General features: G+C 35.1%; 1 protein-coding gene across 1 annotated transcript; it reads right to left on the bottom strand.

The window, feature by feature from the left end:
* Positions 1–4,219: 4,219 nt before the first annotated feature.
* Positions 4,220–6,642, bottom strand: LOC127076055 (jasmonoyl--L-amino acid synthetase JAR6). The gene is made up of 4 exons (XM_051017605.1): positions 6,525–6,642; positions 6,066–6,374; positions 5,871–5,972; positions 4,220–5,785 (listed from the first exon to the last, which is right to left on the bottom strand). Exons 2-4 carry the CDS (start codon positions 6,356–6,358, stop codon positions 4,453–4,455), a joined length of 1,728 nt encoding a protein of 575 aa, XP_050873562.1. The 5' UTR covers positions 6,359–6,374; positions 6,525–6,642; the 3' UTR covers positions 4,220–4,452.
* Positions 6,643–19,813: the final 13,171 nt, after the last annotated feature.

The following is a 19,813-nucleotide window of genomic DNA, read 5'->3' as shown; positions in this document are numbered from 1 at the left end:
ATATGGTGAAGAATTATCGGAGGTGTCATGTTTCTAAGTTTAACACTTTGATGTCATTTAATCCAGAATAAGAAATATAATATAAAAGTGATATGACATACTTATTTTATATTACGTATTTGGTGTACAATTGATGAAAAATACAATATTATTATTTTACTAGTTTAATATTAAAATTTATTTTTATTATATTGAATTCCAATTTTTTATTTTTAAAATTATATTATTTTAAAGATAAATAGTTGATTTAATTTCTTATTTTAATTTATAACTCAACTCAAATTCAAGATAAAAATTTGAATTAGATCTTTTTTTAAATAACCAATTTTTTCAAAAATAATTCCAAAATAATAAAATTTTCAAAATAAATTCCAAAATAACCACATTTAAAAGAGGATGCGCCAGATGAACTGGCGCATTCCTTAAACATCAAGAGGAGACGCCCAAGGCATTAGCGCCTGCATTGGTAACCTCATGAGGAGGCGCCAATGCCCTTGGCGCATGCATTGACCCTCATGTGGAGAAGCCAATGCCTCTGGCGCCTGCATGGTGCTTGTGGTGTATGCGCCAATTCATCTGGCGCATACACCCTTGTATTTTTTTTTAAATTTTTAATGGTTTTTATTTTTTATTTTTTTATTTATCAAATAAAAAAAATTATTCATGATATAATAAATGTTACATGGGATTGACAAAAATTTAATGACCGGCCCGATCGAAACGTCCCCCTGTTCCACATCCATGTGCGTTAGTTTGTCTCCGAGATCTTCCACGATTTTCTTGAGGTGTTTGGGATCTTTGTGTGCTGACCTGATCGAATGATGGCTGGTGTGAAGGTCCGACGGATGTTCCAGCGGTATTTGACAGATGTGTTATCATTTATTCCCAATATCCGGAGGGGCTCTGGCCAAAAGCGCTTTCGTAATGGAGTTCGGTGCCCATGTCATCGTAGTTAGGTTGATGGGGTTGGGTGGATTGTGGACGGTATAGTTGCCCAAATTGGGACATTGAATCGTTTTGGAAACGAAGCAATGGTTCCTGGAGCGTACTATAGTTAAACAATGGTTGTGTGTTTTGGTGATGAGATGTTTGAGTGATCATTGGCAGGGGGCTACGATGAAGTGACCCATATGAATCATCTGGGCTATAGACGATTGTGGTTGCATCGTATGGTTGTTGGTGAGCAGAGTTTGATTCTTGGTTTTGTGGTTCGGTGGGTGGCATGAATGGATTGCGACGGTGGGTGGTTGGTTGTTGGGTGGATGGCATGAACGGGTTGTGAGGTTGGGTGTTTGGTTGTTATGTGTATGGGGTAGGTTGATGTTGTGAGGCTAGTTGTTGGGTTTGTGTGGTTTGACATTGGTGTTGTGCGGGAAATTGTTGTGGGGCGTACGATGACGAAGCTAGTTGGCATGAATCCATCAAATACTGCGGCTTAGACACAAATTATTAAGTTGTTACCGACCTAAACCATGCCATATATTGTTGAGATGGTCTTGCACCATGGATGACTGGTTCGTTTAAGATGTGTTGTCGTCGATTCCTCAATTGACGACACATCTCTTTTGCAAAGTCTCTCCAGTCTGAATAATCCCATTGTGCATAAACTCTTTTTTGATGCCAATTTCCCAAACACGTGGGAGGTTATGGAATCTATTGTTGCATGCCGAACTGCAGTTTGACCCGATCACTTTGGTGCATTTCTACAGTAGTGAATCGGATAATCGGTGTCTTTGTTGTCCAAACTGCAGCATCGTCATGGTTCACATCATGATCAAGACCCAGATATGGCATCCAGATAAACTGTAAAATAATACAAAACAATTAGATGATAAATAATTTGATAAGTATTTTAAATTAAAATATAGTTGTGTAGGAGTATTACATAGTCAGGTCCAATATGGTCCAAAATATTGCGATAGACTACAATAGCGTGTTTCAGACACCTATTGTAGTTCATCCCCCTTACTGACCGACCACCTTAGATAAAAAAAATTGAAAAATATTATTTATAGTTAATTATAATATAAAATATAAATAATTAAATGGTAAAGTGTTAGACTTACTTTGTTGCAAACGGGAACATGAACGGGTTCTCGTTTATCGGGGCGAGTGACGACATTCTTGACCAACCCAATGCTTGTAGCAAATACGCACATGAAAAAAAAACGTAGAAGTATTCTTTTTTGCAGTTTTACACATTGCACTATATAGATGAGCCAACACAGCTGAACCCCAACTATATGTGTTTACCTTATTAATGTTGCGTAACAACGGCAAATACATTATATTTACTGAATTACATGTACTTTCTGGAAATAAAAAATTACCAAATAAAATCATAATATAACATCGAGCTTTAATTATTTTCTCGTACTCGGTTGATTCTTCGGAAAATATTATACTCGCATAATATTGTTTAAGGTATTTTAAATTTATACCTTGCCCCCTTGCTTAACCGGATGACCCTCCCTCAGTTTGGTCGTCACACAAAGGGGAACCCAATGCAGGATCATCGGAAATTAAGCTCTCAGCTAATATGCGATGAAATATTGTCTGTCATTGGCGATAATCCGTCGTTAAAGGTGAGTACAATAATCTCGCATATTAGGGCAGAGTACGAGTACACTCCACCATATAGGAAGGCATGGATATCTAGGACAAAGGTTGTTGAAAAAGTGTTTGACAATTGGGAGGAGTCTTACAAATAACTTCCAAAATACCCGTTGGCTCTAAAACAATATGCTCCATGGACTATTGTCAAGTTGAAAATGTTGTCCGCGTATACACCAGACGGGACGTGTGCTGTTGGAAATGGAATATTCCACCGTCTCTTCTGGGCGTATCAACCATGCATCATAAGTTTTTCTTTCTGTAAATCAATTATACAAATTGATGGTACATGGTCGTACGGGAAATACAAAGGAACGTTACTGATGGCAGTGGCACAAGATGGTAACATCAACATTTTTCCAATCGCCTTTGCCCTTGTTGAAGGGGAGATTGCTTAGGGATGAAGTTTTTTCCTAAGAAATCTCCGATTGCACGTTGCACCTCGGCCTAACTTATGTTTGATCTCCGACAGACACCCTTCAATCATCAGTGCATATGATAACATTGATAATGGCTGACAAAATCCTCCTTCGACGCATGTCTTCTGTATTAGACATATTGCTCAGAATTTCATGCGGGAAATCAAAGATAAGACGTTGTGGAAGAAGGTTGTCAATGCAAATTACGCATTATCAGAACCTTCTTTCAAACACTACCGCGAAGAAATAAGATTGTCAATTTTAATCTATTCAATTTTAATCATATATATTACAATTAAAAAAAAATTCAATTTTTTTTTAATCTATTCAATTTTATTTGAGTAATGATATTCTTACATTAATATCTTACATCAATACTAACATCAAACATTGTTCACCATATTTATATGGTAAATTGTATTTTTTAAATAAAATAATAGTAAAATTTTATTTTAAATAAAAAAAATATTTTTTTTAAAATTAATTTTGTAACAAAAATATAATATTTTTTATTAACTAATTGTATTAGAGATTAATTGTTATGCATTGTCAGTGTAAAAAATTTTACACGGACAATACATCACAACCATCCGTTTGTGTTAATTTATATATGATTATAATAAAAGTTAAACTTCTCTAACAAATCAATGGTTATAATTAATTGACAATGTAAAATATTTTTCCACTGTCAGTACATTATTTCAATTAAATTCATTGTATTATTGCATTTAACGAAAAAATACATGTTATTAACCACATATTTTTCTGATAGTTTATTAACTAACTTCACTACTTTATTAATCAATAAAATATATAATATTGACCAAATTCTGACATTAATTTGTAATATTGACCTATTTTATTTTATTATTTATCTTTAATTTTCAAAATTCATTAGTCAAATTATAAATTAATTTCAGAATTTGATTAATATTATGTATTTTATTGGTTAATTAAGTTGTGAAATTGATTAATAAACTATCAGGAAAATAAGTGGTTAATATATGGTTAATGCAATAATAAAATTAATTAATAAAAAATATTATATTTTTTTACAAAATTAATTTTAAAAAATTGTTTTTTTATAAATATATTTTTATTTAAAATAAAATTTTAATATTATTTTATTTAAAAAAACACTATTTATTACCATATAAATAGTGTAAGAATTGATGCAAAAATTTTGTGTAAGAATAGCAATAGTCATTTTATTTATACTTGAATTTCATGGATATAAAGGGTACATATTTGTGTGATCTTTCCCTTTTTATTTTCGACAACCATGACCTTTATTGACTCCAATTCAATAAAACATTCTTAAATCTCTAACTAACCAATCATGTTGACTTCTACCCACCATTATTGTCAGCCAGATATTTTATTAAACTAATAATTTCATTCTTCTCTAATTCAAACTAAATCAATCGTAAGCAGTACTAACATAGCTCTTAACAACATTTTCAAACAATATTTGCAACATTGTCGTGTTCGTAGGACCAACACACCTAGGTGTCTTGAACTGACTCACAGGCACACCTCTTGCAACTTGGCTCTCAAGAATCTTCTCGAATGTTCCTTTTCCAACAACTCGCAGTTCAAGAGCACCAATACCTTTGCATTTTCTATAAAACATATAAGCTGGATCAATAAAAGACTTGTCCAAACACCTGCAACACTCACTTAGAACTTCATCATTTGTTTCACCACTAATTTCCCAGAAGATAACATAGTGTGCTGGTTCTGTTGATAAATCAATGTAGCTAGTGTAGTCAATCACCTCTTTTTTCACCTCAGCTAAAAACTTGGACGCATTTTCTACTGATAATTGTAAATCATTCTCGCTATGCTTGTCAGTGGTTATCGTAAGCAAAAGACCACTCCTGCGCATGTACTTGATTTCCGGAGTCGAGTTATGGAATCCCATAACCTTAACTATATCTCCTAGCCTATACCTGTATAAACCTGCGGGATTGGTTAAAACAATCTCATACTCCTCGCCGATCTTGACATCAGTTAAACCAACTGCTTCGAGCTTTACTTGAGTTCCATCAAGTTGTGTGATTGGAATGAATTCAAAGTATGCAATTTGAGGAAGAACTGCATAAGTAGCAAATTCAGGAGCTACTTTAGGATTCACGTTGGAAGCAATCCAGCCTTCCGAAGAACCGTACTCGGAAGTCACCAAAGGAACTTCTCCGGCATAGTGTCTCAATTTGTTCAAATAAGGCTCCATTGCACCTGTCATGATTCCTTGGATATACTTAACATTAGGAAAAAGCTCTGGTATCAATCCATACCAGTTGCTTAATCCTGCACATTTCTTGTGGATCAAGTTAGCTAGTTCAGGATTTGGTTTCAGCAGTTTCGACATAGCATCTCTAATGGACGGGACAGTGATTCTGCTGCTAAGAACACCTTCTTTGATATCGTTAACGAGTTCTTCCCAATCTTGCTCGAATGTTCTGAAAGCGTAGATAATGCTGTGTGCAAACGTTGATGAAATCGATTGAACTTCTTCTCTGAAAAGTAGTCCGCATAAGAAGTGGCAGTAGAGTGATTGCTGAAAATCAGGACTGAAGATTACATCATCTGGACTGCAGCTTTGAGATTTAAGTGCTTGCATTGCATTCTTGTATCCGGGATTTCCAAACACATTCGATGTCGCTGTTCCTAGTATCACATCCCCTTTTTTTGGTGGTGCATTGCTTCCGTAGATAAAGCTTAAAGCCTTTCCATCTTGGATAGGAAAGTCTCTACAAAATCAAAAATCAAACTTTGTTAGGTTTTGATATTGGTTTGAATGCTACATGAAATTGAATTATTAATAATGAACAATACCTGTTTCTAAAGGCAAAAGAGGTTTGATATATTTGCACTGTTGTTTTAAACAGTTCATCATTCCATGGAATAAATTTTCGATTCCCTTGACTAGTACCAGAACTGCAAAAACATAACACTTTTTTCATATTAAAAAACTTCTAACATTTTCAAATTCAAATGAGAAGATTAAAAAATAAGAAACTGTGTTCATACCTTAAGGACACAGCTGTGATTGGTTTTTCAGTGAGAATAGGAGAAACATCACCATCAACCATTCTTTGAATATAAGGCTCGAAATCTTTGTAAGTGACCAATGGAACACAAGCCTTGAAACTTTCAGGATCAGTTCTTCCATTCAATCCTAAATTCTGTAAATATTCAGTTGATGCATTTTCTTCCAGAATCTTTCTCAGTGTTTCCTTTTGAACATTCTCAGCATCTTTTGTTATTCTCTCGAATTCTTCTATCACTTTTTCGAAGTCAAGTTTTCCTGTTTCTTCCCTCATCTTCTCACTCCTTCACCTAGTATGAACAAAAACAAAACAAAAAATGTCAAAGACTATGGAAGTTATAGACAGCATTGCCTACATACACTCTGAACAACTTGCTAGAGATGAAGCAAACAAGACAGAAGAAAATTCCAAAAGATAAAAACAGTAATCACAGCCAAACCTTGTGAGTAAAGCGGGACAGATTATGAGCGTGTGTGTTTGTTATGAGAAAGAGAGACAAAGAGGAACTCACGGATGATTAATCTCAATGTCCAATAGTATTTATAGGCAACTTTAAAATCACTTCATAGATACATGTTTGTTAAAATGTATACTTTTGAGTTTATATTATCATTTCTGACTTGATGGTTGTCTTTTCTTTTTTTAACTGATATTATGTTAGTTTACTAATATTGTCACACTATTTCAACTTGAAGTTTAATAAGTTTTTAATTAGCATATTATCATTTTTTTATAAATTAAAAAAAGATTAACTTAATAAAAACATTTGACTAATGTATAATTTCTAGAATAAATTCAAGTTATTAAATTATAGTTATGCCTTTTACTTTTATCTAGAAGGTAGATATAATATTCTTACTTTTACTTAGAATATATATATTTCGAAATTCCATGACCGAGATTTTGAGAATGTACGAGAAAGCAAGTGAACGGGTAGTCATAGCCTTACACAAGTCGAAATCCGGTTAGAGTTCACTTAGATACAATGTAAGCACGTCGGAGCCGATATCGTGATATCACTGAAGAACAAGTCAGATCTGACGTCAGTGTTAGGAAACCATATGGATAGTCACAAGGGACGGTTACGAAATGCTTCCATATAACTCCCATGATAGAAATTGATGAAGGAGGTGTTATCCGATAATTATAGAGGGTGGATGACGTTATCTAGAGTCGCCTTAATGAGGGATTTGAAGAAGCTTACCTTTAAGGATTATTGATGAGTAAAGGAGTATAAAAGGAAACTTTTCCTGTGAGGAAGAGGACAACAACTAATACCTCATAACTAATAGGACAATTGCAGTCTCTCCTGTCTAAGTTTCAGGAAGATTTCTCCAAATAGTATTGAGCAAGAACATTTGACGTCCACTGTAGGGCCCAACAAAAATTTCTTAGGCCTCATACAAAAAACATACATTGTATCATAATCAACGTTATGTCTATATCATCTCCCAACGAGGATCACCATCCCCCAAACATGGCTTATCTTCTAGCAATTATGGAGAACTTGCGCCAACATAACGAGTCTCTGTAAGAAAGTGTCCATACTTTGCAACAATCAAAAAGTACGAGGGAGAGGGAGGATGAGGAAGAGCTCATTGATCCTCAACCTCTGTCAAAAATGATTTGGGGTGATCAAGTCCCAGAAAATTTCAAGCCACCACTTTTGCCATCTTTTTATGGCAAAAGTGATCCTCAGGAGCACATAATATCACTTAGTAATTATATGTCAATAGTCGGGGCTTCCAACTCCTTGAAATGAAAACTCATTGCGGGAACCTTCAAAGATGTGGCACTACGCTGGTATATGAGTCTGCCGAGACTATCGGTTACCTGTTATCAAGACCTGACTAAAAGGATGGTACAACACTTCTTCGCCAACAAACATATAAAGGTGATTACCACCAGTCTGTTCAATGTCCGACAAGAGCCCTCCGAGTCCCTACAAGAATATGATGAATTCTCGGTAAGTTTACCGATAATGTCGAATTAATAAAAAGATCGAATTCACAGGGACTTCTTCTAACAAGACAAAATGTGTGCAATGTATAAAAAACTAAAAGGGGGGGGGGGTGAGTTTTAGTCGAAAAGTAAATAAGAGATTAAACATAATTACAAAAGTGGTCAAGTTGTGTTTTAGAATCTCATATTTCTCTATTGTTGATGTTTGAAGCCTTGTATGAATGATCTTATCATGATAATCCCATGGCGAATTAACAAAATCGTTATAACCGACTGATCCGCTGTCGCACGCGAATCAAAACAAGTATTTTTTCAAAAATGTAGTTTAACGACAAACTGACTCGGATTATCGTTCTCACAAGGATTCTTGAATGAATTAACCAATGATAGTAACGATTAATGGGGTTTTGGTTGGTTTAGGATTCAATTAAAAAAATAGATTAAAATAAGTGATTATTGAAATAAGTTGTAGCAACAATTTACTGATTCGGTCTTTGCCTATCATCGACTATCGTAATTCCAACCGCAGATTAACTATTCCTATTCGATTATAATATCAACTGACAAGCGCAATTGATAGTATAAGTTGTATGTTCCTATCATCCGAATTAAGCAAACGGGATTAAGTTTCATGAATTAAGCAAACATGAATTAAACGGACTCGATAACGAATTAAGCAAACGAAATCGTGACTATAGTTAGGATCACACAATCAATCGGATTAAATCAATATAGCATATGTAAATCGGATTAAGCAAACAAAATACATATATTAATATTGAAAGGAATAAAAAACCTGAATAAGAATTACTAAAATCTCAAGGTATCGGAACCCGAATACAGCAAATTGTTTGGATCGATTAGTTCTTCATGAGAATTCTTGCCAAAGCTTTCAAGTATTTCGTCAATAGTGCTAATCCTCATGTTATGCGGCTGCTAGGTATATGGAAAACAAGGAATTCGGTTTACAACCCAACTGGATCGAAAACATAACCCAAACCCAAAACTAATGACCCAAAACTTAAATAAAACTAATGCTGCAACTTCAACGAATTTTCTGGCCCTGCTACATTCTGATTCAACTCTCGACTTCTGCGCGAAAGTTGTAGATCTTTTTCTTAGCTTTCCATCAAATGGTAGCACGTCTCAATCCGATACTCCTAGCTCAAGATATGATTTTTCTCGTGAAAGATGCTAATGCTGAAAATTAAATACGAAAATTAAATAAGTGCAAAAACAACATAAATTATGAAAACACATTAAAACATAAAAATAATCAAAGCAAACCGAAGAAATGTTTAAGTACAAACATGGAAGAACGTGCATCCAAAATGCACTGATCAAATTCCCCCACACTTGAACTTTTGCACTCCGAGCAAATGAAAAACAAAACAAAACACAGACACATCAACGGTTACTCATTCCAGGCTACAAGTCATCTTCGGTTAAGTTTGCATCGATAGGTACTAATCTTGCACACTAAGGATATCGTAGGAACACTAATCCACAATTGTGCAGTCATAAACCTCCTGAATACACAAATCAACTCGAATCATGTATTATGTTAAAGCTTAACTTACTCATCCTTCTTTTTGCTCTTTTTCATTCAGGCGCAATCACATTAAGCCCGTTATCTCCACACACCCATAGCAAGGCGACCGGTTAGTGGCTCTGATCCTTTTTACACGGGATTCTAGTACCTACGTGGCATAACCCTTTGCTTATTCAGTTGTAGTTGCGGGGGATCGGACTGTAATCCGCCCTACCAAGTTCAGTACCAGAAACCGCTGAACCAACTGACAACTAGTCTTATTTTCAAAAAAAAAATTTGAAGGTTCTACATCCGTTGGGTTAAGTGATCGGGTGAGGGTCACCAAACTTAGAAGGTGCATTTCTTGTTTTTTTTTTCGGAGCACTCACTTATATTCATCGGCTTCCCTGCGTAGAGTGCGTGTGAGATGGTGCTGACTGCTGAAATAAACTACTCAAGAGCTATAAGAAAAATGAGAACTCAAGGCTATGTCATAGCAAGTATTCAAAATGATTTTCATATTCAGGAGATTTAAGGTGTTAAAACGATACCGATCTTGTGAACTTTTCCCAAGTCTCTACAAACCAACCTCAAATTATTCTATAGCCTAAAACTTTCAACAAAAATGCAATTTTTTTTAGAAAGAAAACAAAAACAAAACAAAACAAAGAACAAAAACAAAGAAAATGAAGTATTCCCTCCCTCACACTTAAAATATGCATTGTCCTCAATGAAAGAAACAAACATAAAATAAGAGAGAGAAGAGAGAGGAAAGAACACACCCGAGTAGTCAAGGAGGATATGTGATCACATAAGCAGCCTTTCCCAAAGAGATACATTCTACATTTTCTTCTTCCAAAGTGGGGCTGTCATGGAATAACTTTGGGTAATGTCCATTGAACTTGAAATTTTTATTAGTATCTTCGCCTTTTATTCCAGGATCAAAGAATCTTCTAAACGTAAAAGTGTCAAATGGACACGTGAAGGTGATCTGATCTGGAATGTCAGCCAATGTCCAACCAAATGCCTTTTTATGCTTCCTTAAAACCTGCAAAAGCTTATTTTCTTGATCGAAATCAAGGTTAGAAGAAATTATAGCCGGTAGTTTTTCATTCATCTCTAAATAAGCATATTTCATATTTTCAGGAAGTTGCTTCAGCTCGAGGGAAGGTGGCTGCTCAATAGAAGGAGTGTTTGGGGCAGCCGGGATGTCAAGAGCTTTATCTACATGAACAACTTTATTTGCAACCTCATCTGTAGTAAGAATATCAACTTGCAAGGCAGCCTCAATTTCAGCACAAACAGAGCAAATTTTAGTTTCAGTACAAATATCACAAGAATAAACATCATAAAAACCAGACAATGATGGAAAATCAGATGCAAACAAATTACTACAAGTATCATCAACAATTTCAGAAATCAAATCTATTTGAAAAACATAATGTTCTTCCAAGGGTTATTGGTTTGATCCTTGAGCTTGCTGCATGGCATTCACCAAAGTGGCAAGCTGCCCAATCTGTGTTTGCAAAGTCTTTAAAGTAGAATCTACTTGTTGTTGAAACTGGAGATTATTTGCAGCCATTTGTTTGACAATATCTTCTAGTGAAGGTTCAGAAGGTGCAAAGCACACAACCTCAAATTCCTTCAGATGCTCATGCGGATCCTCACTTGCAAGACCACTAAACCTTGGAAACAAGTGTATTAAACCAGATTTCAATTCAAAAGGAACCGAAATATCAGAATATTCAATACAAAAGTCATTATAATTAACATCAGGAGCAGCAAACTGCCTTAATGTTCTTTGATCATCCATGTAATAAAAAAAACACAGAAATGCCAACTATGTCTGAAATAGACAAAAACAAATAGAAAGAAGAAAAACGATTAAAATAAATTCAAAAAAGTACAAAAGCAACAAACTTAATCTAATGACGTGAAATAAAAATTTTGAGATTTTTTTTGGATTTTTTCGACACTATGAAAGCAGTAAAAAATTAATTAAAAATAAAAACTGTAGAAAAATTCGGAAAAATAACAGGAAATTGCAGAACAACAAAACACACAATACTTAAAACTAAACTATTGGCTAATTCGACAAGAATCCCCGGCAATGGGGCCAATTTGATTCGCTGTCGCACGCGGATCAAAACAAGTATTTTTTCAAAAATGTAGTTTAACGACAAACTGACTCGGATTATCGTTCTCACAAGGATTCTTGAATGAATTAACCAATGATAGTAACGATTAATGGGGTTTTGGTTGGTTTAGGATTCAATTAAAAAAAATAGATTAAAATAAGTGATTATTGAAATAAGCTGTAGCAACAATTTACTGATTTAGTCTTTGTCTATCATCGACTATCGTTATTCCAACCGCAGATTAACTATTCCTATTCGATTATAATATCAACTGACAAGCGCAATTGATAGTATAATTTGTATGTTCCTATCATCTGAATTAAGCAAACGAGATTAAGTTTCATGAATTAAGCAAACATGAATTAAACGGACTCGATAACGAATTAAGTAAACGAAATCGTGACTATAGTTAAGATCACACAATCAATTGGATTAAATCAATATAGCATATGTAAATCGGATTAAGCAAACAAAATACATATATTAATATTGAAAGGAATAAAAAACCTGAATAAGAATTACTAAAATCTCAAGGTATCGGAACCCGAATACAACAAATTGTTTGGATCGATTAGTTCTTCATGAGAATTCTTGCCAAAGCTTTCAAGTATTTCGTCAATAGTCTTAATCCTCATGTTATACGGCTGCTAGGTATATGGAAAACAAGGAATTTGGTTTACAACCCAACTGGATCGAAAACATAACCCAAACCCAAAACTAATGACCCAAAACTTAAATAAAACTAATGCTGCAACTTCAATGAATTTGCTGGCCCTGCTACAGTCTGATTCAGCTCTCAACTTCTGAACAAAAGTTGTAGATCTTTTTCTTAGCTTTCCATCAAATGGTAGCACGTCTCAATCTGATACTCCTAGCTCAAGATATGATTTTTCTCGCGAAAGCTGCTAATGCTGAAAATTAAATACGAAAATTAAATAAGTGCAAAAACAACATAAATTATGAAAACACATTAAAACATAAAAATAATCAAAGCAAACCGGAGAAATGCTTAAGTACAAACATGGAAGAACGTGCATCCAAAATGCACTGATCACCGACCCCTCACGAAATAACTCACTAACCACCACTCTACGCTTTCTATCCCTAGTCCTCTAACGTAAGCAGAGTTATGCGATGTATAGAACGTTAATCCCTTATTCCACTACTCGGGATCTACTATTACTATTCAACCAACATAAGTACAACAATTGTCCTAGGTCCAACACATAGACTAATGGTCAGTATTCCCTATGTGCTCAAAATCAATTTAAAAGAGTATCTCACATAAAAAGCATTAGTAAAAATAAGCAATTGAGTGGTATTATAGATCAAAAGGTTCGTACAATGTCAAATCAACACAGAATCCAACAATATTGAAATAGGTTCATCATAACGCAACCTAACCTAGAGGATCTTGGCTACTCATAATTCAGATAACAATACCATAATTGACAGATGAAAATAACATAAGAATTCCCTTGAGGAAATGGCCTTCAATGGCTTTAAATGCTCTAAAAATCATCTTTGATGCTATCTAAATCGTGTTATCCTCTCTAATTTTCGCAACCCTTATCAAAGTGAAAAAATTCCCCTTAAAATGAGCTCATAATGGACTAGAGGCGTTAGAAAAAAGCCCAGAAAAAGGAACCATAGCGCGCGTGATGACTTGCATTGAGATGCAGCTTTTATGGTCCTATCGCGCACGCGATGTTGCATGTGATTATTTCTGAAGCTGCACTCTTTTTTGCTCATTTTTGTCTCAAATTTTCACTAAGTCCATAATCTTCACCTTAGCAATTTTTTGCTCATTCTTTGGTCTTTCTTCTTCATTTTGGCTCATCTTTCACTTGTTTTGATCTAATTCTTCGACAAAATTCATGCAATGACGGACTGTCATCACAATCCCAAACTTTAATCGTTGCTTGTGCTCAAGTAACTCTCCTGCAACTGAATATTTTAACAGACAACAAGCCGCACAATAATAATTTGTCATCACCAAATTAAATATTTATTTTGTCTGACCATTGTTCTAGCTTCCAACTTCTAACAGACGAATTCAAAAAATGTCCTCAACCGTTACGAGTAGTCAACTTGTCTTTCAGCTCACTTTGACTCACTCAATAGATATGGTTATCTCTCAATCAATATGCAAAATCAATTATGCTTATCTTGATCATGTTCTAATATAGTTCATCACAGAAATCACAACGCACACATTAGAGGTCTTTTCAGGTTATAACTTGGCTTATGTTTGGATAAGATATTTTTAGAAAAATAGGTTTAAACCTTTGAAGTTAGGTGCATAGTTCTCCTTCTATCATCATAACTCTTTGTTCCATTTTTACAGTACTAGAGATTTTTTGTCCTTCTTATACTTTCATTCTTTTTCTTTTCTCTTTTTTTTAAGTGTCTTTTTCTACTTCTTTTTTTTCTCAATTTTTTGAATTTTTGGTTAATATTCTCTAGTATTCCAACCCCAAACTTAAAACTTTTCTCACTTTCAAGAGAAAACCCAAACTTAATATTTTTCATATACTTTAGGAATTATACTTCTACGTAACTCCAAAGAGAGGGTGGAAAGAAAAGATCTTTCAAGTCATATGGCTTAGAATTTTAGGCTACGTCACTGAAAGAAAGGTTAAAGCTCAAAGTGGTTAGCAATGGGTATACATATTACTACACGATGGTTTAAAAAAGCTCAAATTTATAAATAAAAAACTACCTCAATGTGTGTCGGTCAAACCAGATAAAGTTAATCAGAAATAGATCAAACCAAATAAAATAATAATGCATTGATACACTCATAAACAAATAAATATGAACAATGGAAATTATTTGGCTCAAACCTTACTAGATGAGGTATATGTAGGTTGAGTACAAGTCTGTTGATTCTTTTCTCATCCTTCGCCTTCAAGTTGCTAGTTTCTATTTTGATGGTCATGTTTCTTTTGGATCATCTGTTCAATGCTAAAGTGTTAATCTTGTAAATCTGAAGAAAAAAGCATAGCTACAAACTGTAAGAACAAAATTAGTTCTACAATATAATTCCAGGATTTTGATGATAACAAAGGATGAAACCAAAAATGGAACCCTAACGAAAATTCTCTAAGTGTGCAGGACTCTGAACAACAACAAAGGAATCTGATCGTTTTATCAGATACAAACGTTGATCAGATACAAAGTACTAGAAGATCAGAAGCATCTGAAGAAGAAGTGCACTCTAGAAGTTCTGATTCTGAGCAAAATAAGACAGTAGAAAGAACCAGAAGCTCTAAACATCCATTGGACTTAGTTCTGATGATCTAGAAGACCAATACTATTAGAAGCTCTGATGTAACCTCAACGCAATCTCCTTCTGACACAGAAACTCCGAGATAACAAAGACTCTGATGAAGATTCTCCAAATCCAGAAAGAGTAACGGAAAGAATTTATTCAAATGGAAAGAAAGTATTTTTAGAAAGAAGTTATTCAGGGAGACAAATTGGTTATGGCAAGAAACACAAAAGTAATGACATTGAATGCTCATCAAAGGCCAATATTCTGTCATCACTCCAACGGTCCTTTCACCATTATATAAAGGACAACCTAATTCAGTGAGAGATACAACAACGCACAGAAAATTCTTTACATTCTCTCTTAGTTTTTCACGAGCTGCTGCTCATATGTGAAAACACTTGCTCGATTATTCTGCTGTAATATTTGCTTACTCTTAGAAGCACTCTCCATTACAAATTTATTTTTTCTAAATTGCTTTTGTTCCTCAAGTGACTATGCGTAGTCTGTATACTTGGGAGGACTAAGAGATCACTCTCTTAGACGTTTGGTTGTATTAATCTTTCAAGATTAGTGAATTAAGTCCTTTTTGAAGGCGAAATCACCTTGGCAGGGTGGACTGGAGTAGCTTTGTGTTATAAGCGAACCAATATAAAATTCTGTGTGTTCTTACTTTTGAAAAAACTTTTATTTTATAAAACAATTCAAACCCCCCTTTCTTGTTTTTCTCACCTTCAGTTGGTATCAGAGCTTCGGCTCTGTTATTGATTTTCTAATCAAACACTTAACAATGTAGAGAGATCCAGAACGAGAAAAACTATGGCCAACACCAATGAAAGAGACAGCTACAACACTAAGCCTCCAGTATTTGATGGAGAGAAATTCGATTACTGGAAAGATAGAATTGAAAGTTTCTTTCTGGGCTATGATGCTGATCTCTGGGACATTGTCAGAGTTGGATACAAACCTCCTGTAACAGATGCTGGAGTTGCCGTCCCCAGAAGTAAAATGATAGATGATCAAAAGTGCGAATTTAAAAATCATCACAAAGCCAGAACGATACTTCTCAATGCCATATCCTACAATGAGTATGAAAAAATCACCAACAGGGAAACAACTAAAGATATACTCGACTCCCTAAGGATGACTCATGAAGGAAACTCTCAAGTCAAAGAAACCAAGGCTCTGGCTCTAATCCAGAAATATGAAGCCTTCAAAATGGAGGATAATGAAGTTGTAGAGGTAATGTTTTCTAGATTCCAAACTCTTATTGCATGTCTCAAAGTACTAGACAAAGGATACACAACTGCAGACCATGTTAAAAAGATAGTCAGAAGCTTGCCAAAGAAGTGGAGACCCATGGTCACAGTCTTAAAGCTATCAAAGGATCTGAACAACATCAGCCTTGAAGAGCTTGTCAGTTCACTCAGAAGTCATGAGATAGAACTGGAGGAAGATGAGCCTTAGAAGAAGATCAAGTCTATATTATTAAAGTCCAGATCCGAAAGGCGCAAGTCTGACAGAAACAAAGCCTTCCATGTCGAAACAGAAGACGCTGACGACTCTGAACAAGAAGATTCTGACGATGAGGAAGAATTATCCCTTTTGACCAGAAGAGTAAAACAACTCTGGAGAAAGAGGAATAATAACTTCAGGAGACCAAGACCCAGAGGTGACCGATCAGAATCAACCTCAAAAGGTAAATCTAACAAAGATGTTACGTGTTATGAATGTAAAGAAACAGGTCACTGCAGAAACGAATGACCCAAGTTAAAGAAAGACAGTTCCAGAAAAGAGAACTTCAAGAAAAATTCCCTCAGAACCAAAAAGGGACTGATGGCTACCTGGGATGACAGCGAATCAGACTCATCAGAATCAGACTCTGATGAATAGGCTAATGTGGCACTCATGGCTACCACATCCAAGAATATTTCAGATGAAGAATCTGAATCAGAAGAGGTATTTTCTGAACTCTCTCGATCTGACCTAGAATCATGTCTGTCTGAAACTCTCAGCTCATATCAGAAACTCAAGCAAAAATTTAAAGCTATAAAAGGCGTTCTTGAAGAAACATTAGAAGAATGTGGCAAACTTGAGATAACAATTTTAGAACTAAAAGATGAAAACAGAACTTTGACATTAGAAAGAGATGCAACAAAGAAAAATTGCTCAAAACTTGAAGAAGCGTTATCTCAAGCTCCACAAACGTCAAACACAATAATTTATAAATATGAAAAATCTTTTCAAAAGTTTCTGAAAAATGGGATAGGGAGGAGCATAATGGCATCCATGATTTATGAAGCCAGTCAGAATAATAGAAGAGGAATTGGGTATGATCCTAGTGAAGATAAAACTTCTACTAATGACCAACCTAAATCTCCATTTTCATATCACTATACACATACACAAGAGCAACAATTTAATAATGCTAGAAAACCCAAAGTGTTAAGAAACTCTGGGAAACCTAATCACAAAGGACCCAAAAGACTCTGGGTACCAAAGAATAAGATTGTTTATATTGTAGATATCTTATGCAGCAGAGTTAAAACACCAGTCATGGTACCTGGACTCTGGATGCTCGCGACACATGACGGGAAGAAAGTCTATGTTCCAAAGCCTGGAACTTAAAAATGCTGGATTCGTAGGCTTCGGAGGAGATCAGAAAGGAAGGATCAGAGGCTCCAGAACTATTGGTAATGGTACTTTTCCCTCTATATCTAATGTGTTATATGTAGAAGGATTAATGCATAATCTGTTATCAATAAGTCAATTAAGTGATAACGGATATGATGTAATCTTTAATCAAAAAACATGTAAAGCCATAAATCAAAACAATGGTTCTGTTCTATTCACTGGCAAGAGGAAAAACAATATTTATAAAATAAACCTTTCTAATTTAAAAGAACAAAATGTGAAATGTCTGATGTCTGTTCACGAAGAGCAATGGGTATGGCATAGACGCTTGGGCCACATTAGCATGAGAAAATTATCTCAGCTAAATAAACTCGAGTTAGTCAGAGGTCTACCTAAGCTGAAGTTTTCTTCAGATGCTCTGTGTGAAGCATGTCAGAAAGGAAAATTTTCAAAAACATCTTTCAACAAGAAAAATATTGTTTCTACCTCTAAGCCTCTGGAACTTCTTCACATTGATTTATTTGGTCCTGTGAAAACAGCATCAGTCAATGGAAAGAAGTATGGACTAGTCATTATTGATGATTTCAGTCGCTGGACATGGGTAAAATTCTTAAAGCACAAGAGTGAGTCTCACTCTGTATTCACTAGCTTCTGTTCCAAAGTGGAAAACGAATTTGACTCTAAAATCATCAGAGTCAGAAGTGATTATGGTGGGGAATTTGAAAATAATTTTTTTGAGGAATTATTTGACTTTAATGGAATATCCCATGATTTCTCCTGCCCTAGAACTCCACAACAAAATGGAGTTGTAGAGAGGAAGAATAGGACACTCCAAGAGATGGCCAGAACCATGATCAATGAAACAAATGTGGCTAAGCACTTTTGGCCCGAAGCTGTAAATACAGCGTGTTACATTCAGAATAGAATCTCCATAAGACCTATTCTGGAGAAGACTCGCTATGAACTGTGTAAAGGAAGAAAACCAAACATTTCTTATTTTCATCCTTTTGGATGTTCCTGTTTTATTTTAAATACTAAAGAACATCTGAACAAGTTTGATTCCAAAGCACAAAAAGGCATTGTGTTAGGATACTCAGAACGCTCTAAAGGCTACAGAGTATACAATACAGAAACCAAAATTGTGGAAGAATCAATTCATGTCAGATTTGATGATAAGCTTGACCCTGAAAAGTCAAAGCTAGTTGAGAAACTTGCAGATCTGGAGATCACTCTTGCAGGTTCTGACGAGAAGATTAAAGCTCTAGAAGCAACTGCCATTCAAACGTCAGAAGGAACTAACTCCCCAGCAATCCCAAAGAAAGCTAAAAGTCGCCTCAACATATCTAAAGAGTTGATTCTGGGAAATAAGGACGAACCTATCCGAACTAGGTCTACCTTCAAGACTCCTGAAGAAACTCCTCTGGGACTAGTATCTCTGATCGAGCCTACTTCCTGTGATGAGGCACTTCAAGATAGCGACTGGGTTCTAGCCATGCAAGAAGAGCTAGATCAATTCACAAAGAGCGACGTCTGGGATCTTGTTCCTAAGTCCATAGGCACTCACATTATCAGAACCGGATGGGTGTTCAGAAACAAGTTGAATGAGAAAGGAGAAGTTGTCAGAAACAAAGCTCGACTGGTGGCTCAAGGTTACAGTCAACAAGAAGGCATTGACTACAATGAAACCTTTGCCCCAGTCGCCAGGTTAGAATCTATTCGCTTACTTGTATCATTCTCTATAAATCATTCTATCAAATTGTATCAAATAGATGTCAAGAGCGCATTCCTTAATGGTTATATATCAGAAGAAGTGTATGTCAACCAACCTCCAGGTTTTGAAAACTCAAATAATCCAGAACATGTTTTTAAACTTAAGATATCTTTATATGGACTTAAACAAGCTCCCAGAGCTTGGTTTGAAAGATTAAGTAATTTTCTTCTGGAACATGATTTTATCAGAGGGAAAGTTGACTCCACACTCTTCTGTAAAAACATTAATAATGATCTCATGATATGCCAGATATACGTTGATGATATCATTTTTGGTTCAGCTAACGCCTCTGTATGTCAAGAATTCTCTGAGCTAATGCAGGCAGAATTTGAAATGAGCTTAATGCAAGAACTAAAGTTCTTTCTAGGAATTCAAATCAATCAAACTTCAGAAGTCACGTACGTTCATCAAAGTAAAT

Source organism: Lathyrus oleraceus, chromosome 4 (genome assembly GCF_024323335.1).
Source record: "Lathyrus oleraceus cultivar Zhongwan6 chromosome 4, CAAS_Psat_ZW6_1.0, whole genome shotgun sequence".
NCBI classification, from domain to species: domain Eukaryota; kingdom Viridiplantae; phylum Streptophyta; class Magnoliopsida; order Fabales; family Fabaceae; genus Lathyrus; species Lathyrus oleraceus.
This window is presented reverse-complemented; position numbering and strand designations above follow the sequence as displayed.